The sequence below is a fragment of the Sander lucioperca genome, chromosome 17 (genome assembly GCF_008315115.2).
Source record: "Sander lucioperca isolate FBNREF2018 chromosome 17, SLUC_FBN_1.2, whole genome shotgun sequence".
NCBI lineage: Eukaryota > Metazoa > Chordata > Actinopteri > Perciformes > Percidae > Sander > Sander lucioperca.
Genome location: NC_050189.1, coordinates 6,468,967 through 6,491,346, shown reverse-complemented (window position 1 = coordinate 6,491,346; position 22,380 = coordinate 6,468,967). Strand labels below are relative to the sequence as shown.

Below are 22,380 nucleotides of genomic sequence, written 5' to 3'. Positions count from 1 at the left end.
GTGATAATAAAATGAACAATTGCAATTCTTTTCTAATCCTGAATCTTTTTCTTTTCGCTTTTTGGCCCACAGGTTTATAATCTTTTACCTTGTGTTTCTCCGCCCAGTCTTCTGTTTTCCTTCATGGGCGTACTTTGTCTTTTGGTCCTTCTGCAGACAGACGCACAAAACAAAATACAGTAGATATTCAGTGCAGTATCATAACAACAGATTATTTAAAAAGGGGGGATTAGACAGAGGATCTGTCCTCTAGTCTGAAGTAGTCGTCAAACTCAGACCTCGTAAAAATTTTGATTCCTGTCAATTTAAAATTGTGAATACAACTTTGCCAACACCAACTCCTCAGCTCTTTGTCAAACTCTTCTATTTGACTGGGCTAAGACACAGTCCAAAGGGACGTCATATAGACTTTTAAAAAAACAGGATTAGTTCCCTTTTAGAAAACAGGAGGCCTGCATGATATTCAGGTCCATACAGTAGCCTATGCTCTTTGCCAGTCAAAACGGGCTCTCAAATAGAGCTTAGATCGGCCCAAAAAATCAAGCCCGAACCTACCCGAGCCCGAGCACGTCGCGTCCGAAACCGGCCCGCCCCGACACATTAACTGTAATTATGAGCCCGAGACCGATTTAAACCCGACACTTTTTTAATACGTGGGCCGTTATAACTGACGTTCTCAACTACAATTCAGAGTTGTTTGAACTACAGAAATCTGTTTAGAATAATACAACAAGGACGAAGCCTGTAAACTGCGCTGTTTGTTTATTCAGAATGGAACGGATCGCAAATAGATCTGAATGAAGAAACGTAAAAAAAAGGATGAACAACATATTGTTGTCACTGCCTACGACTTGTTTAAACTGCTTCAATACCTCCGACTTTCCTCCACACTTGCTCAAAGGTAATTCTCCTGTTTTATTTTTTTTTCTTTACATCTTCAAGCTCCATGTTGCACTTAAGATACACAATACAGCACAGCAGGCCCGGTGTGATGCGTGCGAGAGGAGGAGACTCCACGCATGAAGTGCTGCATTTTGTAACTGCAGCCTAAATTTTGTACACATGTGTTACTTTTATATAACTTATATATACATATTTATAATATTTTTGATTATAGCATAGCTTTCTCCCCACCCAACTAGGCTAAATAGGTAATGGATAAAAAAAAAAAAAAATGCTTGATCAAGGGTCCGGCCCGGGCCGACCCGGCCCGAGGATAGTGGCGGAAAATAACGGCCCGAGCCCAACCGGTGGTCGTGTCGGGCTCGGGTCGGACTCGGACTTGGGCCGAGAATCTAAACTCTACTCTCAAAGCAATGCACCTATACTTAATTCAAAATTCCTCAGCAGACAAATTTGTTCAGTTGCTTGGAAATTGTTTATTCATTGTCATCATGTGACCTCTGTATGACATTTCAATACTGTGATAATTAAAAGTAGTTGTATACTGTATGTGGGGGAGATCTTACACCCTCTGTCTGGCAGAAAGCATCAGAAACACAACAAGGTCCAAAGTGTTGAGAAGGTGTTGTTGTCAACGGCTGTTTCCATGGTAAAGAATGAACCTTTGAGGTTGAGATTTATCATCATCTTTGAAGGGTTATAACAACTACAGCATATAAGGATAGGGGATCAAGAAAGTCTATCCTAGTGTGTGTTGACCTTTTTAGATCCAGGGGTTTTTGACATTGTTATTGGACATCTGTGGCTCTCAAAGCAGCAGGCCTCTTGGTTGCCACATGTAAGGAGTTGACACTGTTACTAAGCCACCAGGATTTTGTCATCATCCTGTACTACACTTGTGTTTCAAGGATGTTGTCATACTAAGATATCTGTTGATGTCCCTTCACTCTGTCACTCAGCAGCTTTAAATATGACTCATGTTTCCTGTAGAAAAATCCCTTTCTGTCTTTTGCGCAGCAATTTTCAAATAAAATGTGATTAATCACATTAAATCTTGTGACGTAGCTGTTTCTGTTACGAAATAGTGGACAGAGATGAAAGGATGTTGCTTTTGTGAAATGTTTCTTATGCAATGATCTGCTCATGCTGCAGAACATTGCATAAGTGAACAATTTTTGCAAGCCAGTACTTCATGTACTCATCTAGAACTCTTGTGAAAATACACAACAGAAGAGATTCAATATTAAAAACCTTTATTAAGTTAACAAACATTGTCTTTTGTTTTTTTGACTAATGACCAGACAAGTTACTAGTAAATGTAAAACAATATTCTCACACATCCAAAATATATCTGATCATTTAAATAGCCAAATATACATCAATTATTATGTATATGAAGTCACTGCCATAGCTAAGTCAAACATTGTTTTTTAGACTTAGCCATGTAGAAAAGGTGTTTTTTATCTGTGAACACCTTTTTTGACACAGCCATGCTACTTAGTCACATTGGTGATTTGAGATAATGTTCACATTCTTAGCTTAGCGTGTTAGCATGCAAACATTCAATATTTAGCACTAAACAGAAAGTACAGCTGAGGCTGATGGGAATCAGTTTTGCAGGTATTTGGTCATAAATAAAAGTACAGGACAAATTACATTACATTACATCTGATAATGGTACCAGGGTAAGTTAGGGTACATTTCTTGTGGTCTATCCTGAGGGAAATGTTATTGTGAGTACCAAATTTCATGGCAATCAATCCAATATTGACAAGTCATTTCATATCAGACCCACAAATGTTAACCTTGTGGTGGCTTTACAGGAAATGTCAGGGGATCACCAAAGTCATTAGGATTCCGCACCTGGGGACCATGAATGTCTGTACAAAATTGGGCACCAATCCATCAAATAGATGTTAAGATATTTCATTGGATAAGTGAACATTTCCATTCTCTAGTGGCAAAGACATTAGGATTCATCTTATTTTATTTTTGTACCAAATTTCATGGAAATCCATCCAATAGTTGTTGAAATATTCCCAGATATAAAAAAACGTAAGTAAAGCTTGATGATGCAAATTACGAGTCAACACAGTCTGTGTCTAATCAACGAGTTGGGGAAAGTAGGAAAAACTATTCTATCATCTCAACACTGGCCAAAGTCTTGAGTTCAGGCTGATCAACCTCTTTGCCTGCCACACTGCTGCTCCTGTCCTTGTTCTTGCTTTTGAAAGGACTTCCCAGTTTGCTCGAGAGTGTGTGCAGGACAGAGCTTTCATCTGGTGAAGAGCTGCTGCGACTCATGCGGCCGCTACGGGTAGACGTGCTCCTGCTTTCCGAGTTGGTGGCCTCGAAGAGCTTGCCCATGAAACTGAGGCCGGCCTGGCGGATGTGGGAGCTGCCAGCGAACACATAGAGAATGGGGTTGACAGCGCTGCTGAAGTAGGCGAAGGCAGTGACATTTGGACGGGCTGCAGCGGCGGCGTCGATCACTGGAGCACTGCCCTTCAACAGACCGACCACCTGGAGGAGGGAGAGGGGTAAGAGGGAGGTTAGAGGAAGAGAGGAAACAGCAAAACCAGTGCACACAAATAAAAGGTCCCCAAAAAAACGGCCTGGTCAAAGACATAGAGGCTGGTGGAATCACCTGCTCTATAATGGTTCTGGTAAGTTCAACATGTACATTTCCACAGCACTAATTCCATCAGTACAGCAGCAGAGTTGTGTTACCACTCTGTGGTTTTACTTTTAGTAGGAACTCTCGCTACTCAATCACAGTCAGTTCTACTTGCCACACTTGGTGTTAAAGCTATAGTGCGTAGTTAAGTAATGACAACAAAACTGTCAGCGTGTCCACATGATACAAGCCTTACGTAACCGCGCACCACCCCCACACCCCCTTCACACATTTGCTTGTAACCAAAGAAGACACAGAGAATTAAAAAAACATGATGGACTCTTCAGAAGAGGTAATTATCTTCACTTGAGTTTTTGCGTGGGAAAGTCACCGGATGACACAATCTTCTGAACATAGGCATACTGAGAAATACAGAGAGAGTTGTGTGGAGCTGATAATCTTAATTAGGTTTGGAGCAACTCATTTGGCAACGGCTTGAATATGACAGACGTTCATTAATGTCAAAAAGTTACGCACTAAAGCTTTAAGCTACTCTCCTTGAAAGTCAACATTTCCTGCAGCAGTTTCACATTAAAAGCTGTGAGGAAAGTGATGTTTGATGCCATTTGAGTCGACTTTTAACGTGACACATCTGCAGGGAGAGTTGACATTCATTGACAGTTACTTAACTCAACCAAAAAACAGCAAAGTAGAACCAACTGCAATTAAATAGTGATAGAGAACAGTACATTTACAGTAGATGAAGATTTAAAAAATGACATCATAAATGATACATATATCAAAGTAAGCAGCACTGAAGTTATGGAACATATTAAATGGAAAATGTATATTCTAAGAGCATTGCAAAGCATTTTTTTTCAATATTTTACTGAAATGTCAGTAGATTTGTTGACCGATCATGATAAATAATGGTTTCACGTTATCGCAAACTCATCACAAAAAAATTAGTAGTCACACTGTGCGACCCACCCATTATAATAGGAATTTTGGAAGGTTAAAGACAGTAATGTCTATTAATTTACCTGTCATAACTTTCTGGGTCAACATGCGTTACAGAGTCCTTCTATAGGAGCATTTTACCCCCAAAATACTTGCACATTTTTGGTATCTAATGGAATCAGTAGCAGTTTCTAGCCCGTGTAGGTCAAACTCTGAACTTAACAAAATCACCTCTATGATGTTGACGATGTGATAGGGCAGCCAGAATACTGCAAAGGCGGAGATGATTAGCAGGATGAGGCGGCTGCCTTGTCCTCTGCGCTGGAACTTGGCGCTTTGCAGACGGCAGATGACGGAGGAGTAACAGGTGTTGATGAGGGAGAAAGGCAACAGGCAGGCCATGATGGTCTCAAACAGGTACTGGAAGACCCGGTGACCCGTGCTCCCCCAGTGGTATCTGATACAATAACTGATATTGTCTGATGGGGCCTTCTTCAGATTACTGTAAGAGAGCAAGAAGAAATACACAAATTGAATATGACACTAGATATACCAGCCAGAGACATAGATACATAAAATTTAATTTATGTTTTAATAAATTATAGCAGATATATCAGCATTTTTATTACTGTAATAATAGTGTGCGGCAATTCAGAAACAGCGCAATCAAATTGGTTTCACCATCAATTTAGCTTTAAGTATGGAAGTTCATTAGTGACAAAACTATTAAGCAACCTTAAAACAAATCAAGATGTAAAAACACACAAGTGTTACTGAAGTTTTGAGCTTGCAAGAGGCTCTAAATTTGAACAAACACCATGTTTTTGTTTTGTTTTAACTCACAGTCTCTTTGTTTGCTTTTTTGTACAGTCGTGGTTTATGTAATGATCGTTCATGGTCAGTGCTTTGCCCCACTCAATAGTTTTGTTTTTAATATAATTCCATTTTGATGCTGCCTGCCTGCTACACTGCATCACACTTTTACTGTCTTTAAAAAAATAAAAAAATAAAAAAATGGGAAATAAAATCAAGCATTATATTTCCGATTACAGTTCATGTTGTTATGAAACAAAAGAGAAATTCAGATAAGATAGCATCCTTCTAAAAAAATGTTTTTCTTACTGCCAGAAAAAAAGCCATACCTTTATAATCTATTATCTATAAAGTTCTAAATTGTCACAACAGTTCTTCAAAGGACACCTAACTTAACATTAGAAATGACACCTTCAACACATAACGAAGAGAACCAACAATTTTGCAGTTTTTGTTCAAGAAAAGGTGAAACTGAGAAACGTAATAGATCCAAATGTACAAAGAGAACTTTAGTCTTACCTTCGGTAGAAAGGCATCGGCAGTGACAGGAGGAACGCTAACACCCAGACCACCAGCAGTAGAATCAGCAGGGAACGCTTGGTTCTCATTCTCTGGGACAGAAAAGGCCTATTTACGGCCAGCCAGCGGTCCATGCTCATCAGAGTGATGAGGTAAATGGACACATACATGTTCACACTTGACAGGTAATGCACCAGCTTGCATGCGGCCGAGCCAAACTCCCAGCCCCGTCCGCCAGCCAGGTAGCGTAGGAAAAGAGGGGCGCTGAGCAGCACGAAAGCGTCCGCCATAGCCACATTCAGCACCAACAAACAGGTCACTGAGCGCTTCTTCACCCGGCAGAACACCGACCAAACCACAAACAGGTTCCCGGGGAAGCCCAGCACAAACGCCAGGGTCAGGATGGCGATGCCGACCTGGGCGCTGATGGGCATAGAGGACGGCTGGGAGGTGGTGGTGGTGGTGATATTGGATGCCATCACGAAAGCCTCTAATGAATCAGAGTTCGGCTTCAGCAGCTGTGAATCTGACACAACCTTTCAACAGACAAACAGGCAGGAAACAGGATATGTTGTATTAAGGTTTGTGAGATGTGCATGTATGTGTCAATGCTGGCTGAATATTGCACAATATATTGTTTTCCTTATCTGTGTCACTGTCTCTCTACACAACATACTTCTAGAGTGTAGTTTACAGCAGCAGAGCTGCCAGAATCAGCCATTCATATATGTCAATGTAATCAGCAGAGAATCATAAGAGAGGCCAAAGGTCATGAGCTGCCTCTGTGGAGACGGTAGGAACTGATACCAGGGCTGGACTGGGACAAAAAATCGTCCCTGGCATTTTTGGCCCAGGCAGCCCACACCCACCGTGATTGGTCAGACACATTCCCTGCATACAGCCCTCTTAAAATATGCGTGCATTCTATGATATGAGTTGCCTAGTGTTCTGCATTCATATGATCGTTTTGGATCCTTTAACAAGGGTCTCAAGACTTATCTGTTGATTTTACACTTAAATAATTAATTCATTCTTAGAGTTTGGGTTTGTATATATATATATATATATATATATATATATATATGGTATTTTTATTTTAATATTGATGTTTGATATTGTATTGCCATTATTGTTATTATTACTATTTTGCTTAATATTGGCATAGCTACTTTTAAAAACAGTTTACTGTTCATTTTAACTATTGTAAGATTCATATATAGTATAGGATCAGGAATGAGTTGCAGTGTTAGCATTAATGTTTACTCCACTGATCAACAGTCAACAGTCAGGTGAGTACTGGCATTCCACAAAGCACATTTGGCTTTGCAATGCTACTGAATAACATTAGCTAATCAAGCAATTCAAGGAACACTGATGCTTGTATCAACACTGATTTTATAGATCACACAGACTTTTCAGCTACCCAACAGGCCAACCGCTAGCATTTTCAATATAAGCTTAAGCAGTTAGGTTAACTGACAGCCACTAACTTAACTACAGCCAAACTGCTTGTTGTCGTTATGACGTGAGGCGCACATTAACACACACACACACACACACACACACACACACACACACACACACACACACACACACACACACACACACACACACACACACAGCCTTCCTCCCTTGCTGAGAGTCCCTGTTAATTTGCCTACTCCTTACCACATCGTCATCTATTCTCTCTTCCATCATTTCCTCACTCGCTCCCATGGCCCTGTCATGGTCACTCTCCTCCTCCTCGGCTTCTTCCCTGTCATGATGTTGTTTCTGTTTCTCTGTATAGCCAGCCACCTCTCCTCCTCCTCTACTTCAGGTAATGATGATGTTGAAGCAGCTACTACAACCCCAAACATGTCAGAAATGTTGGCACATTTTGAGGCATCCGCCTGTAGATTCTTAATCTTTTCTCCCGTAATTTCTCTGCACCTCCCTTGCGCTTTGGTGGTCGTTTGTCCATTTTAACGTGGATGCTAAACTTCCAGCATAAGCGTAATTACATACTATTACAGCTCGTGTCTCAGGAAGGGGAAGGGGATTCCTGGATTTGATTGGGTCAGGCCAGTGCCAATAAAGAAAATTAACCAATGGGCCGCTGTCAGTTCTTTATGGGCCGGCGCGGCCAAAAAAAAACAAAAAAAACTATAAATTATATCGGCGATTCGGCCCAAAAGTGGGACGGACAACCGGGAAATTGATTTGTTTGGCCAAATAAGACAAATCAGACAATCCAGACAAAGGGGATGAATTTAAATTCTGATATATTTTTCTTCATTTTAAGTTTCTAAAGGTTGGTTTTGGGACATCATAATTTGATGCAATGTTAAAATTAAAAAATCCCCTCTTTTCTAATACAGTGCATTCTCCCTCAGTTGTCCAAATTAATCTGAGAATGTAAATGTCTTATGAAGCAGCGCATGTGTTGAATGAATTTGGCAAGTAATAGGAACTAATGTAACAGTTCTGCTTTATACCACATACTGACTATAAGAAGCGAAAGAGGCAGAGGAGCCCTTTAAACTCTCAAAGTTTTTTTTAAATTAAAACTTCACTGACCTTACACTGCTGATCTTTTTTTTTAAAGGCGGCAACAATCAATCCACTCCAAAGGTTTACCAATTTCCATCTATTGTACACCTTGACTGATCTACTGTTGACTCTCAAGCTTCTCTCTTTGCTTTGAAGACTGTGTGTGAAGAGAAAACCTTAAAAGTATATTGAGTAAGAGTGTTCATAGAGAAAATCCAGTGACAACAGGAAGCCAGCTTGAGCTCACTGGGTGTCAATGTGACAGTAGTTCCTGCTACACATTTTATTCTGTGGTACTGGTATGCATGCCAGCTTTATGAAAAACTGTTGACAATGCATCTGCTGCCCGGTGTGGAACAGCAACAATACAGCTTATTGACAGAAATGTAGTGCCTTGTTATAAAAGAGGCAAAACGTGGATAGCATGGAGCCACAAAATGTTGTGAAACTGATGGCATAACGTTTGAGGAAGAGCAGGAATGAACAGCACAAAAGATCGTCATGGGGGTGAATAAGTGAGGGGGTGATTATTATTCCAGTAAACTGTCAGGATCTTGTTGATACATGAGTGTTAAATCATTCCTCTATCGTGTGCATTGTCTGTTCTCTTTCACCAGACATCTTTGCAGATTTACAGCATATTCCTCTTCCCACATAAACTGGATTGCAACTAAGTTAAGATGTGTCACATTTATAGCTGCTTTACTTCATTTGGTATTTTTCTGAATTTAATTTTTTTACTGAGCATGCTCACAGTAAAATATTAAAACATTCCAGGTCAGAATTTTCCATTTAAAGTTGCACTAATCAATGTTTTCATAATAACAATGGATCAAATGACAATAATGTGAAAGGGGTCCCTCTTCCCACAGAGAATTATCACTAATCTTTGCAGTTCTCATGAGCTCTATAGAGCGTTTTAGCATCTTTTAGCTTAGTTTTCATCTTACGGCCAAGAACGTTACTGTTTTGATTCAGTCTCACTGTTTTTCATCATTCCAGCCAAACAAGGCAGCTATTTTCAGTGAATAAATGTCTCATAAACTCACCTTGCAACTGACAAAAAAATTAATTCATGCAGCTTTGCAGTTTTTCTCAGTTGCTTTGGTACATTTCTTGAATCATCCCTAACATTTGCAGAACAGTAAGTGCATTTTTCGAAACAATTCGTACAAACAGCAGCACCCAATGGATTACCTGTAAAACCCCATAACTTACTTAAAATCCTTAGCCGAGACTGCAGTGCTGTAAAACAGTCTTGTCTTTTTCTTTTCTGTATCGCAATGACATCGTCTGTCAACAAATTACAGTACAAACAGTAAAGTTGTAAATGTAAATCTTGTTAAATCTCTTGCAATCAATCTACCACATACAGTAATGTGTAACTTTGTACTGTTGAAATTGATATACGTCATACAGAAAAAGTCCAGCCTTTAGCCTTTTCAATCATTGTCATCAAAACCTTAGCCATAGTTCATGAATGTTGTCGAAGCACGCAAAGCGAACACATCAGTGTGAATATAAAATATAATATAAAAACAAAGTCAAGTGCCTCCATCGAACCTGAGCTCTCAATTTGTGCTCGTCACTGAGATAAAACAATATTCCCTCTTTCAGTTCATTTTGACATTTCGATGCTTCTGTCAGGCATTTTGACAAATAAAACATTGCATAAAAAATGTTGCGAAAAATCTTGCAAAACAAAGTAAACATAAAGCACCACCTGGGTCCTAGATAATACTCCACAGTTCTTCCTTATGAAATGGTTCAGTGCAGAGCAAGTCTCATATATCTCAACAATGTCACTTTAGGATAAGGCAAGCTGTTCTTGGATCAGTATGCCCAGTGACATCCCTTTTAAAGTTGGTAACAGTATCATTTTGAGTAGGGATTTACATTAGCTGAACAGCTGCTGAATCTTGTCTTCATTGGCAGGAACCAGCAGTGCATGATGAACCCTGATGACATTTTTGTTATTGGATGGGGATTTTCCACTCAGAGGAACAACACCAGCTTCAAGCCTGCTGAATCATGTGTCTTCTAGTTACCATTCTTTACTGGTTTGGTATTAGAGTTTGAGTTGGTAACAGAGTCTGGATCTTTGTCCTTTAGCATGACAGCATCTGCGTCTTTGTCTTTTTCGCGGCTGTTCTGGCTGTTTTGTCGGCTCTTCCTGGTGGCCGAGTCCAGCCCAGTGCCCTCAAACAAGCGGGCCATGAACGCCAGCCCTTCTCGCCGGATGTAGGACTTTCCTGCGAAGAAGTAGAGTACTGGGTTCGCACAGCTGCTCATGAAGGCTACGGAAGACGTGACAGCTCGGCTCTTGTGCCATATTAAATTGAGTCTGGAGAGTGGAGAAGTAGGAGAGATTTCATTAGAGACAAATGACTGACTTTGATTTGTATGAGAATGTACATAAAAGGTTTGCAGACTATAACTTAGTACTTGCTTTAGCCAGTGGTGGAAGAAGTACTCAATATTTTACTTAACGTAGGAATACTACAGTGTACAAATATTATGTTACAAGTAAGTCAGGTCAGTGGTTTCCATCTGCTCCAAGTGTGTTAAGCTAAGCTCCATCCTTCCTCACATCTAATTCTTGATAAGTAAGCAAATAATTAGAAAACACCCTATCACCATCAAAATAAAAATCAAAAATCAAAAATAAATGGTCAATTGGTCCGTGTACTTTTTCGTTCATTCGATTTTCATTTCATAAACAGTATTAAAAAACAAAAAACAAATGCTAATTTGATTTTTGTTTTAAAATACAAAATTTGAAATTGAAATACAAGGCATTTTTTTTCCTTTTCATGGTCAAAAGGGGATGGGAGAAATTAAAAATATGCTGTGATTTTCATTTTGTATTTCATATAAGAAAAATAAAATCGCTCGAAAATAGAAATGAAAAAAGCCTGTTATTTTCATATTCAGAGACCGGATGTTGTCATTTCCAAGGCAACAGCGCCAGCCAGTGTAGCCTACCAGTGTTGCTTTCAGCCCAGGCTAAAATTACTCTGGAAACATACTCTTGATAATGCTTGGGGGGACTTTTATTTCATAATGTCACATTTATTTATTACCCTCTCTCCCTGCCTTCCTCTGACTCTCTGTCTCTACCCGCAGCAGACAACTTCACCCCAAGAGAGTCGAACCAGCTGAGGAAATAGAATTTCAGTTCACAGCTGTAACGTTACCGTTACGCCACCGTTACCAATCCCAGCAAACTTTCTGTTGCTTGCTGATCTGGCAGAGAGTCACCGGGGGTTCGGGATCAGATCATGGGGATCAGACCTCTAATATTCTGGGTCTAATATTCTAATATTAGCTGCTGCAGCTAGCTAGCAGCTAGCCTCCAGCCCTGTGACCTCGGTCCCCGCGGTTCGCTGCCCGGTGCTGACTGACTCTGGTCCGTCTACATAGCTGGCGTTACCCGCTCTAGCTGAGCTGGGAATCTGCCGCGCTCGTGTTTTAGTCATATTTTCTTTTGTTTGCAGATAGTGATATGCTATGATGCACTGATGTCAGGCAGGCTCGCTAGTTGCTTTTAGTCGAAGTCTGTGAGATAACAAAACTTCCTTTGAATATAACGTGCATATAAATAGACGGAATAAATAAAAGTCCCCTGAAATAAATAAAAGTAAAACATATGTATTTAGGCTATTGAACTATAATGACTAATGCGTATGTTCATATGTATTGCCTCATTTATGTATTTCATTATCTATTTCATAGCCATATTTATGTATATTTATGTAAAGGGGGGCAAAAAATGGATGATCAGTCGCTCAGGAAGTTATAGGCTACAGTTTCCCTCAACTGCAGCCGGGACATTCTAAAACGCTTAACGTGAAAAAGCTTAACATGGTTTAATCTATCTAATGATCAATCAGATATCAGTCAGTTATCAGTCAGATAACGTCCATAATAATTGGACTTTGGGTTAGATTTTTTGACAGTTTTCAGTGGTTATGAGGAGATAGAAATTTGGTAATCATTGATCATTGTTTAGGTACATTAAACCACGTTAAGCTTCTTCCTCGCCATAGGCGCCAATGAAGAAGAAAACGTTAACGTGAGAGAACTTCTATAATCGTTTGAATTTCGGTTTAGTTTTTTTGACAGGCTAAGTGTTCATGACAAGATATGGCCATGAAAAATATGGTGATGGTTAAGTGTTTTTTTTTTTTTCATGTTAAGCGTTTTAGAATGTCCCCTGCAGCCTGAGTTAAAGCAAATATGGTAGTGTATGTTTTGGTCATTCGATTTTCATTTCATGAAATACATAAATGAGGCAATACATATAAACATATGCATTAGGGTTTCCAAAGTAATTTTAGCCTGGGCTGAAAGCACCACCAATGGTAGGCTACACTGGCGCTGTTGCCGTGGAAATGACAACATCCGGTCTCTGAATATGAAAAAACAAGCCTTTTTTCGTTTCTATTTTCGAGTGATTTTATTTTTTGTTATATGAAATAGAAAATGAAAATCAAAGTTTTCTCCCATCCCATTTTGACCATGAAAAGGAAAAAAATGCCTTGTATTTCAATTTCAAATTTTGTATTTTAAAACGAAAATCAAATAACCATTCGTTTTTTGTTTTTTAATACCTGTTTATGAAATGAAAATCGAATGAACGAAAAAGTACACGGACCTCAATTGATAGTTTTTTTTAAACTTCAGTTAATAGTTATTTTATTGTTAACAAACAATTCAACAATAATTTTACTTATTATTACTAATGCTAAAATTTGTTATTTAACAGGTTATTGTTGCACACATCATAACATTTTCTATATTATATTACGTATTTTTGTGAATGATTGCCAAATGATTTGTAAACCATTAGTAAACATTATTTGGATGCTTTTATAAAGTTGCAACTGATTATTATAATACCTGGTAATGGTTCATAAATATAGTGTAAAGCATCTATAAACATAAATTTTAGAGATCACCAAAAAAGATTTAATGGACCCAAATTAATGTTATTTGATGCTTAATTAATCACTTACTAATCTAATAGTTGTAACTTTAAAATAACCATCCAAATGATGTTTATAGATGGCTTACAAAACACTGAATAACTATTAACAAAGTTTTAACTATCTATCTAGATGAATAAACAAATTATTTGATATTACACAAAACTAATGATAAGATAGCATCAATTATAACATTACTAATAATAAGTAAACTTTATGAGTCATAAGTTCATTGTTTGTTAACAGTAAAATAACTATTAACATCTAAGTAACTATCAATTTACCAATTATTAATGATGGTTATTGTAAAGTGTGACCAATAAGTTGAATACGTTTTATCAAATAATTTATAAGTTTTGCCAATATGTTCAATAAGTGATGCTTTAAATGGTCCAATTTGACCCAACAACTCCCAAATGTACACCGTGTATAGTATGTAACACCAATGATTGTAAAAAGCATGCAAATTGTTGTGTCATCACTTACATTTTTTTTACTTCACCGTCTGGATACAAAGCCCATGTTACCTGAGGACAACAAAACAATTGCTAAGTTAATAAGTGAAAACTTAAGTAATGATCAGCAACTTTTTTCAATAAATGACATTAAACCTGGACGCATGATGAATACATTTACTCTATATCGATAATGTTTGGAGCGATGTGTTACTTGTAAAAACAGAATGTATGACATACTTGCACCATGTTGATGATGTGGTAGGGCAACCAAAAGAGGCAGAAGGTCAACACGATGGCCAGGATGAGCTTCTCACTGCGAATGCGACGGCGGAACTTTGTCTGTCGGATCCGTCGTAAGATGCAGATGTAGCTGACTACAATGACCCCGTAGGGAATTAAAAACCCCAACACGATCTCCAGCATGTACTGGAGGATCACCTGTTAAATAGAATTTAATATTCTATCATTCTGCATAACATGAAATTACATGCTGGCTGCCCCGGGAAAGGCAGCAAGAGGTAAGTGTTTCAAAAAGTTGATTTAGGGAGTTTATTATAGGGATTTAAAGAGAGAAAGGTTAGGGAAATTAGCAAATCAGTTGTTTTTTTCAGTTATATGTTCAGATGCTTTTCTCTATTGCATGCAGAATCAGTTTTGATTAACTTTACCTCCGAATAATGTGGTTTCTTTTTTAGGAGATAAGAGAGTTTCACCCTGCTTCCAGGTTTTATGCTAAGCTAGGACAGTCATCTCCTGGCTCCAGCTATATTGAGCGTACAGACAGCTGAGTGTGGTATCGATCTTCTCCTTTAACTCTCGACAAGAAGGTGAAAAAGCATATTTCCTTTTCTCTAAAATGTCAGGGCCTCCCTGTGCTTCAGATGTTCCTGTTCATTCCCATCACACTGAACTCTTGCATACACTATTCATTTGTCTTTTATTCAAGATTTAGAGGATTGTGCAACCTTGGTGGAGTGTGCTTAATTGGCATTACTAGTATGAAGATAATCAGGTTTTTGTTCACTCACATGGCTGCTTTTATCGTGGACTGGTTCGCACACCAAGGTAGTCCCCTCCTGCTTCTCTTTTCTGAAGATCATTGCAGGAACAGAGGCAACCATCACCAGGATCCACAACACCGCCAGCACCCGCAATACAGTCTTCCGGCTGGTGAGAAGAGTGATGCGCTGCGGCCACAGCACTGCCACCAGCCTGTAGATGCTCATGAGCATGATGATCTGGATGGAGGCATACATGTTGACCAGACACAGGTAGAAGATGATCTTACACATCGCTTCCCCAAACACCCATTTCTTCAAAACCAGGTAGACGATAAAGAATGGGGTGAGGGCCATCAGAGAGCCGTCGGCGACAGCTAGGTTGAGGATGAGGAGCGTGGTGACAGAATACTTCTGGGCACTTGCCAGGATGCTCCAGATGATGAAGAGGTTTCCAGGGAAGCCCAGGAGAAAGACGAGGCTCAGGATGAGGGCGCCCATAGTGGTGCCAGTCTTGGTATTCACAATGCTCTCATTTGTCAAATTGGAGGATTCATTTAGGAAGGGAGAAATGTTTCTCTGGGCCATTTTTGTTACCTGCCAAAGAGAGAATATTGGTAATGGTTGTTTTATGGTTTACCTACAGTAGTAGTACATTTATTTCTACCTCTAAAGTGAAAATACAGAAAACATAAAAATATAAGGAATTGTTTTTTCCTCTTTTTTTCAAAAAGAAATGTTAGGAAAGCCAACCTCAGAATGCTGCTTTTGAAAATGAATAATCAATATGAGACTTTGTTTTTAGGGCAGTTTCTCAAAAAAGTAACTAGAATATGGAGGCATTTCTTACCTAACACCAACCTGCAAAATTACAAAGAGACTTTAACAAACTGCATTAGTCAGATTGTATGACTAACAAAGAGCCTTACCTCTGAATCATACTCCATGTTTTATCTGGCACAGGCCTGAGTTTGATATACAAGTACATATTACTGCAGAAAAGCGTGGGAGTGTGGCGCAAGTGTAACAGGTTTAAACGGAGCTTCTTAATTCCTGAAAAACGAGACCAGACACGAGTGGAGAGCAACCGTTACTGTGTTTATGTCAATATTTGAGCAATGATTCAGTCTAAGATTTATATTCTTTCTATTTCTCTTTAGGGCCTAATGAAGCAAGTTTATTTGTAGTACCATCAAAACACAAAAGAAATATAAACAATATGACCAAAAGTATGTGGACATTCCTTTGGAAAATGAATCACATTTACTCAACATTTAATCACCCTACTTCAGTAAAAGTTCAGGTCCTTGTCCTTCAGTTATTATTATTAGAAAACATGATCACTTTATACAATATGATGCATTGGTACACACTTCTGCCTAACAGTTCACATTAGCTCCACTTAGACCAACTACAACATTAACTGATGTCTTCTATATTTAGGCATCAAAATTGTATAACATAAAATTCAGTTATGAGATGTTCTGAAGTGAATAAAGAAAATAAAAACTTTGAAAAGTGGCTGCAGTTTGCTTGCATCAGTTCCATACAGTATGTTTGCAGATACAGAGAATGCAACTTCACCATGTTTAGCTTAGACTTGGGTACCACCAGCTGGCTGCTTCCTTTTGATCTACGGAACTTATTAGGTGTATATTTTTTAAGCATGTCAAGGATATTATACAAGGGATTTTTAAACAGGCAGATGCATCCAGCAGTAATGTATTGATTCCACTAACAAGTATTATCTGTGTACTAGAAGCCGGATATTTTACTGTATTCCTCTGTGCCATAGAGCTCCACTGCTGTCCAAAAACTTTTAAAAATACATCCACTTCTTTCAGGATGAATACACACACACTGTAGTTCATTTTCAGTGAATCCCACAAGCATCATCCTGGTAGTCTATATTCTGATTACCACACCAAATGTGTATCCATCCACCGCAGAAAATAGTCCTCAACAAATAAACTTTTTCCTCCTGTTTGAGTAAAGTTTGCTAAAAAACTTCAATGCCCAGCTCTTTGAAGACATTAGCTGGTATTATTTAGAAATGAAAGTATGTTCAGTATGTGTAACCCTTTTTTATAAGAGTTATCACTTAAATTGATTTAGGTGGATTTGGGAATAAATCCATCAGGATTAACATGTTGTTGGTTGTGGTATTTTTATGTTAATAACACAAATATAAAATATTGCCAGCCTTTTTCTTTAAGAGATTTATAAACTAGCAGCATTCTAAAATACACACTATATATATGTAAACAACTGGAAGCCAATACAAATGTTTAAGAAGAGGAGTAATGTGCTTAGTGCAGAAAAAGAGTTTGCTCTCAGCAGTCAATTAAAGAGATACATTTTACAGTTCATACAACAGGTAATGCTTGTGTATTTATCATATAGGCTCCTGACAGGCGACCAATGTAAAACAGCTATTTCTGGAAAAGTGATGTTACTGGAAAAATGTTTTCAGAAGTGACATGTCATCACTTGTTCGACATATCTTGACTATTAGTTCAAGAGCACACCCTCTAGACTGACACTCAAACTATGCAGTGTCAGTATTTTTCATAAAATCCAATATTCACACCCACATCTGCTAACCAAACCTGTTTGATATTTCTTAGCAGCATGTGCAGGAATTATGGATAATTACAATGATACACATTTAATAAGTAAGTGGTAATATCAAAGGTAGCAGAGATGGAATGACTGCTTCCCGAGAAGCAGACATTTGTTGTGTTTTGGAGACATTTACTTTTATTGCTGCTCCTTCAGCCTACTGTATATATAGTATACGCTGTTGCATGGTGAAGAGAAAGCATTTTAATTTGTACCACAGTAAAGTGGGTGATGCATAGGGGGTGTGACTTAAGTAACGGGCTCTTCTTGTTTTACTGTTAAAGTCATGTTTTTTATTTAAATGAGAAAGTTAATTATTTATTAATTTAGATATTTGGCACTTGGTCTGCTTTTTTCTTGTTTAGTTTTACACTAAATAACAGACTATTCAAAGACAAGTCCACAGCACAAAGGTGCTTTAGAGAGACATACAATAAAATCCAATTAGATAATGAAAACAAACAAATGGGTACATTTGGAAATAAATAAGTTAAATACACAAATAACAGAAGACTATATGTGGCCGGCTCGATGGTGTTTTAAGCCCCCAATGTCTCCTTCCAGGCAGCGCTGCGACCGTTGACTTCAAGGCACCTAATCCTAACCTTAACCCTAACCATAACCATAACCATAACCATTGCCTAAACGACTTCAAGGCAGCGCTGCAACCGTGCCGTGTGCCAGCAAAACATAGGTAAAGATCTATGCCTGATGATGTAATAGTATCTTCATTAACCGCAGATGCACTCACAGAAGTTTTCAAATGAAATATTGTTGAATAAAACCATTCTCTCCAGGTTTCAGAAAGTGAGAGACAAAGAGATGAAACCACATGGCAGTGTTTACAGAAAGCTGGTCAAACCACATTGATAGTAGCATCAAAGCAACAAAGGGAGATATGTTTGTGTGTATTGTGACTCATGCACATACCTAAGCTACTAAAACACACCTGCTCTGCCTAAAAAGGAAAATTATGCATAATAAAATTGTACAACACAACACAAATTTAGTTGCACAAAACGTCATCTTGTTCATGTTTGAACAAATCACAGCTGTCAAATGAAATTAACCACACTGTCAAAAGACCACATGAAAACACTTTGTAAAACTTAAAAAATATACAGGGATGCAGAAGACAAACACCTGTAAATCATCAAAAATAAACAAAAGTTCAAAGTTTCCCCATCCAACAGCAGCAACTAGTAAAACAGCTGACTGTAGTGATTTGTTGGCAGTTGTAACCACAGTGTTGTTGACAGAAACTAACACAGAATCATGAAGGGGAGACAGGAACACAGGTACACTCACCAAGTAATCGACTGTAAATCCCAGCAGAAGATAGAAGACACCAAGGGCTGGGAAATAATCTGATGTTAATGTTGCGTTTTCTTCCGTTTCTTTTCACCCTTTCCTCTTCCCGCGTTTCCCCCCCCCACCCACTCTCTCTCTCTCACTCTGTGATTGATTTGTCACGCTTGCTGTAACATGTAGTGTAGAAGAAAAGGTGTGTCCCTTAATACCTGGCATGCCTCTGCCCTGGCAGTCTGTCAACATCAACTGTCGACCAAGGAATCCATTTGTGTAGTGTCGACTTAAAGGGCAAGTCCATTTCTTTTTACCTTATCGTTTCCCGCCATGCAGATTACTGTTTTGAGATTTTACCATAATATCAAAGTGGTTGTCAATAAAGATATGTCTAAAAATCCAACTACCCTACATGGCCCAAAGTATGTGGACACCCAAATGAGCATGTAATTCTGAAACCATGGGCATGAATCTGCCACTATAAACTTGTAGGAGGACTCTCCACAAGATTTTGGAAACTGGCTGCAACGATTTGCTCCCATTCAGCCACAAGAGCATAAGCGAGGTCAGCCAATGATGTTGGGTAATAAGGCCCGAGTTGCTGTTGGCATTTCAGTTCATCCCAAAGGAGTTGGATGAGGGTTAAGTCAGGGCTCTCACTTTATAGATTCACTTGCAATAACTTGCAAGCTGCCGTTTCTTCTTGCCAGGGATGAAAAACCCTCTAGATGAGTCATGCTCAGCTAATTTTCCAATGCCAATAAATCAGTCTATACCAAAGCATAAGAAATGACAAAGAAAATTATTATAAAAAGAAAGATTACTTACACATATGGAGCAGTTATGGAGCTGTTAACTAAATACTTGGTCATTTGTATTTAGTTTTTAGGACTGTCAAAATGTTGGACAGCTTTTCCATTAAAGACAATAGTTGTTGCAGTGCAGAAAAAAATACTTCAAATTGCCATTACACATACTTTTACTATTCTAACTTGGCCAGCTGTGCGAACACTCCAATGTCATACCATATACTGTATATTCAAAAAGTGGAAACTTAGCGAACCTGTCTGGGTGAGTGGAGTACCCGAGGGGTGAAGACCTCACCCTGTGGCTGTCGTCTATCAGGTGGAGATAGGGGTAGTTTGAGTTCCTGTCCAGTGTGACGGAACAGCCATCTGCCAGGAAAACAAATTAAGTATTAATACTGCTAAATGGAAATTATTTTTGTATTAAAGTAAAGGGGTTCAACTGAATTTCTTACAGCGTAGAAGCTGTTCTCTGGTTTTTGGTGCTGGCGGAAGTGAGAAGTCAACATAAGAGAGACCGTATAATAAAAACTAGGGCTGTCAAACGATAAATTTTTTTAATAGCGATTAATCGCTGAATTTCTATAGTTAATTGCGATTAATCGCATATTTTATCATATGATTAAAATTCTATTATTTTGCATTTCAGAACAGTTTTTAAGTACATATTAACAATCGAAAGCAATTTTTACCAGTGTATCTTGATTGGGAATCAAATGAATGCAAAGAAAGTTACTTTAGGAACTTGATTTTAAGATTTGTAATTATTTATTTACTGTTAAAAGAAAAATGTGTGAATCTGTCATTATTGCACAATTTCTCCAAGTACCTAACTAAAAATCCCTATCCTTACTAGAGTCAATATAGTGTTTAGTAACTCCTAAATAATGTTGATTATTCACTGACGTCCAGTGATCACCGGTTAATGAGACAGCATTTGCAGCACTTTGCAGCTGTTCCAGTTGGGCTGCTTTCTCCGTGTCATACAGGCTGTGTATCTGTGAAAACTACTGTCCCCCTCGACGGCAATGAGACGGGTCAGAACATGCCAACAGTAGTACGTCTTTAAGACCTGAGTCCTCTACGATGCTGACAGGTCTGCAGTTAGTTGCCACCCGTTTCACAAGAGCTTTAGTCATTTTTTGGGATTTGGTTTCATCCACAGGTCGGCAAGTAGCACTCTCCAAAATACTGCTTTGCCTGAGTGGGTAGCATGATAGCGGTAGCATCACGTTAACTGTACTACTATGCTTAGCTCCGTAGGTGGTAGCTCAAACTTGACGTGCTTCGGTGATATTTTAATTCAGCTTTACACAATGTGCATATGGCTTTCGACTTGTCTACGAGCCGTCCGGGAGTTTTGGAAAATAAAAAGCGTCATTCAGGATTTCATTTCATGTCTGCAGCCTGCAGCAGCAGGATGTGATACAAGGAAGTGGCAACTTGATAAGTAACGGTGCTGCAAAGGGTCAAAATAGTAGCCTGTTAGGCACGACGCAAAGCCGAGTGAAGTGTAAAATAAATTAATAAATGCCGGCATGCGATTAAAAAAAATGAATCGCATCGCCTCGGCCCTAAATCGCATCGCGATTAACGTGTTGATGCTGACAGCCCTAATAAAAACAAAAAAAATATCTTAAAACCACTGGACATGAATATAGCCATTATACCAGTCAGATTTTGTATATTCTCATGTGACCTGTGGCAGACATCCTGGGCCACATGTCCCTTACCACAGTCTCTTAATTGCGTTTCAGCTCAGACAAACCGTTAGTCACACCTATGAAGGAACGCAGAGGACCAGCACCGGGTGAAAAGTCACAGGAAGTGGATAGAGAAACAGGAACATCTGAGGGGAAACAAGACAGAGGCAAAAACAGGAAACATTACACAAATATATGTAAATGGAATAAAATGCAAGATGCTGACTTTTCTGACTCAAACTATCATCTGGCAGAAAAAATGTTGGTTGTTAATCAGAATACTTATTCAGAAAATTCACTTCTTTATCGAGGAGCTCAAGTTTGGTTTGTAAACTAGTTTTAGCAATCAATTATTTTACAAAGAGTATTCCTTTAATGCCTTTGCTTATATTCAAGTACAATTTTAGTGTATTTTTATGCATTTATTACAGCTACACATTGTCAACCGTTATTGAACATAAATATTTTTGAGAATGAAATATTTTTTAATGTATTCACCCTTTAACATAAAATGAAAATCTAGCAGTGATCCCTTCAGGGCAGGTTTACTACATCTGTTGCAATGCCTCTGTCAGTTTTTATAGCCGTCCCAACTGTGGGACTAGAGTCAGTAATTTGGCTGTAACGCACTGTCAGTGGTCGTATGTAACTAAATACATTAATTCAAGTACTCTACTAGTACAAATTTGAGCTACTTGTACTTTACTTGAGTCCTTTCATGTCACTTTCTACTTCTACTGCACTAAATTTTAGAGAGAAATATTTCCTTTTTAATCTGACTACTTTAGTTACTAGTTACTTTACAAATTAAGATTGTTGCACACAAAACACATGTAGTTTATGAAATACTATGTATTATAAATTAAACTACCCAACAATATAACTTCTATAAGTACGGCTGAGATGATTAGCCCATTAAACAGAGAATTGTTTTGATTGTTTCCAGTTTCTAAAATGTGAGGATTTTACTGCATTGAGTACTTTTACTTTTAATACTTTAAGTAAATTTTTCTGATGATACATACTTTTACTTAAGTAACATTTTCAATGCAGGACTTATTATTTTTTTTTTTACTAACTTATTTACTATTTCTACAGTGTGGAATTAGTACTTTTACTTAAGCATAGTATCTGATTACTTCTTCCACCACTGGAC

At 38.4% G+C, this 22,380-nt stretch overlaps 2 protein-coding genes across 4 annotated transcripts; both read right to left on the bottom strand.

Annotated features, from left to right (window-relative positions):
• Positions 1–2,923: 2,923 nt before the first annotated feature.
• Positions 2,924–9,080, bottom strand: LOC116053330 (leukotriene B4 receptor 1-like). Its single transcript, XM_031304410.2, has 4 exons — positions 8,372–9,080; positions 5,813–6,348; positions 4,712–4,982; positions 2,924–3,426 (listed from the first exon to the last, which is right to left on the bottom strand). Exons 2-4 carry the CDS (start codon positions 6,289–6,291, stop codon positions 3,037–3,039), a joined length of 1,140 nt encoding a protein of 379 aa, XP_031160270.1. The 5' UTR covers positions 6,292–6,348; positions 8,372–9,080; the 3' UTR covers positions 2,924–3,036.
• Positions 9,081–9,602: 522 nt separating this feature from the next.
• LOC116053333 (leukotriene B4 receptor 1-like) lies at positions 9,603–18,975 on the bottom strand. 3 transcript variants are annotated; one of them, XM_031304416.2, is made up of 5 exons: positions 18,719–18,975; positions 14,819–15,385; positions 14,028–14,228; positions 13,819–13,859; positions 9,603–10,688 (listed from the first exon to the last, which is right to left on the bottom strand). In XM_031304416.2, the coding sequence occupies exons 2-5, from the start codon at positions 15,374–15,376 to the stop codon at positions 10,385–10,387; spliced, it is 1,104 nt and encodes a 367-aa protein (XP_031160276.1). In that variant the 5' UTR covers positions 15,377–15,385; positions 18,719–18,975; the 3' UTR covers positions 9,603–10,384. The 3 variants fall into 3 exon arrangements, with proteins under 3 accessions (XP_031160276.1, XP_031160272.1, XP_031160277.1); XM_031304412.2 differs by lacking the exon at positions 18,719–18,975 and adding an exon at positions 15,718–16,400; XM_031304417.2 differs by lacking the exon at positions 18,719–18,975 and adding an exon at positions 15,639–15,724.
• Between the last annotated feature and the right edge of the window lie 3,405 nt (positions 18,976–22,380).

Excerpts from the sequence above, each read along its gene's own strand:
- LOC116053333 (XM_031304412.2), bottom strand. Across the intron at positions 14,229-14,818 it reads TCCACGATAAAAGCAGCCAT|GTGATCCTCCAGTACATGCT; the intron begins GTGAGTGAACAA and ends TCTATTTAACAG. Across the intron at positions 13,860-14,027 it reads ACATCATCAACATGGTGCAA|GTAACATGGGCTTTGTATCC; the intron begins GTATGTCATACA and ends TGTTGTCCTCAG.
- LOC116053330 (XM_031304410.2), bottom strand. The coding sequence starts at position 6,291 with ATGGCATCCAATATCACCACCACCACCACCTCCCAGCCGTCCTCTATG. Across the intron at positions 4,983-5,812 it reads CCGATGCCTTTCTACCGAAG|TAATCTGAAGAAGGCCCCAT; the intron begins GTAAGACTAAAG and ends GCTCTCTTACAG. Across the intron at positions 3,427-4,711 it reads ACATCGTCAACATCATAGAG|GTGGTCGGTCTGTTGAAGGG; the intron begins GTGATTTTGTTA and ends TCCCTCCTCCAG.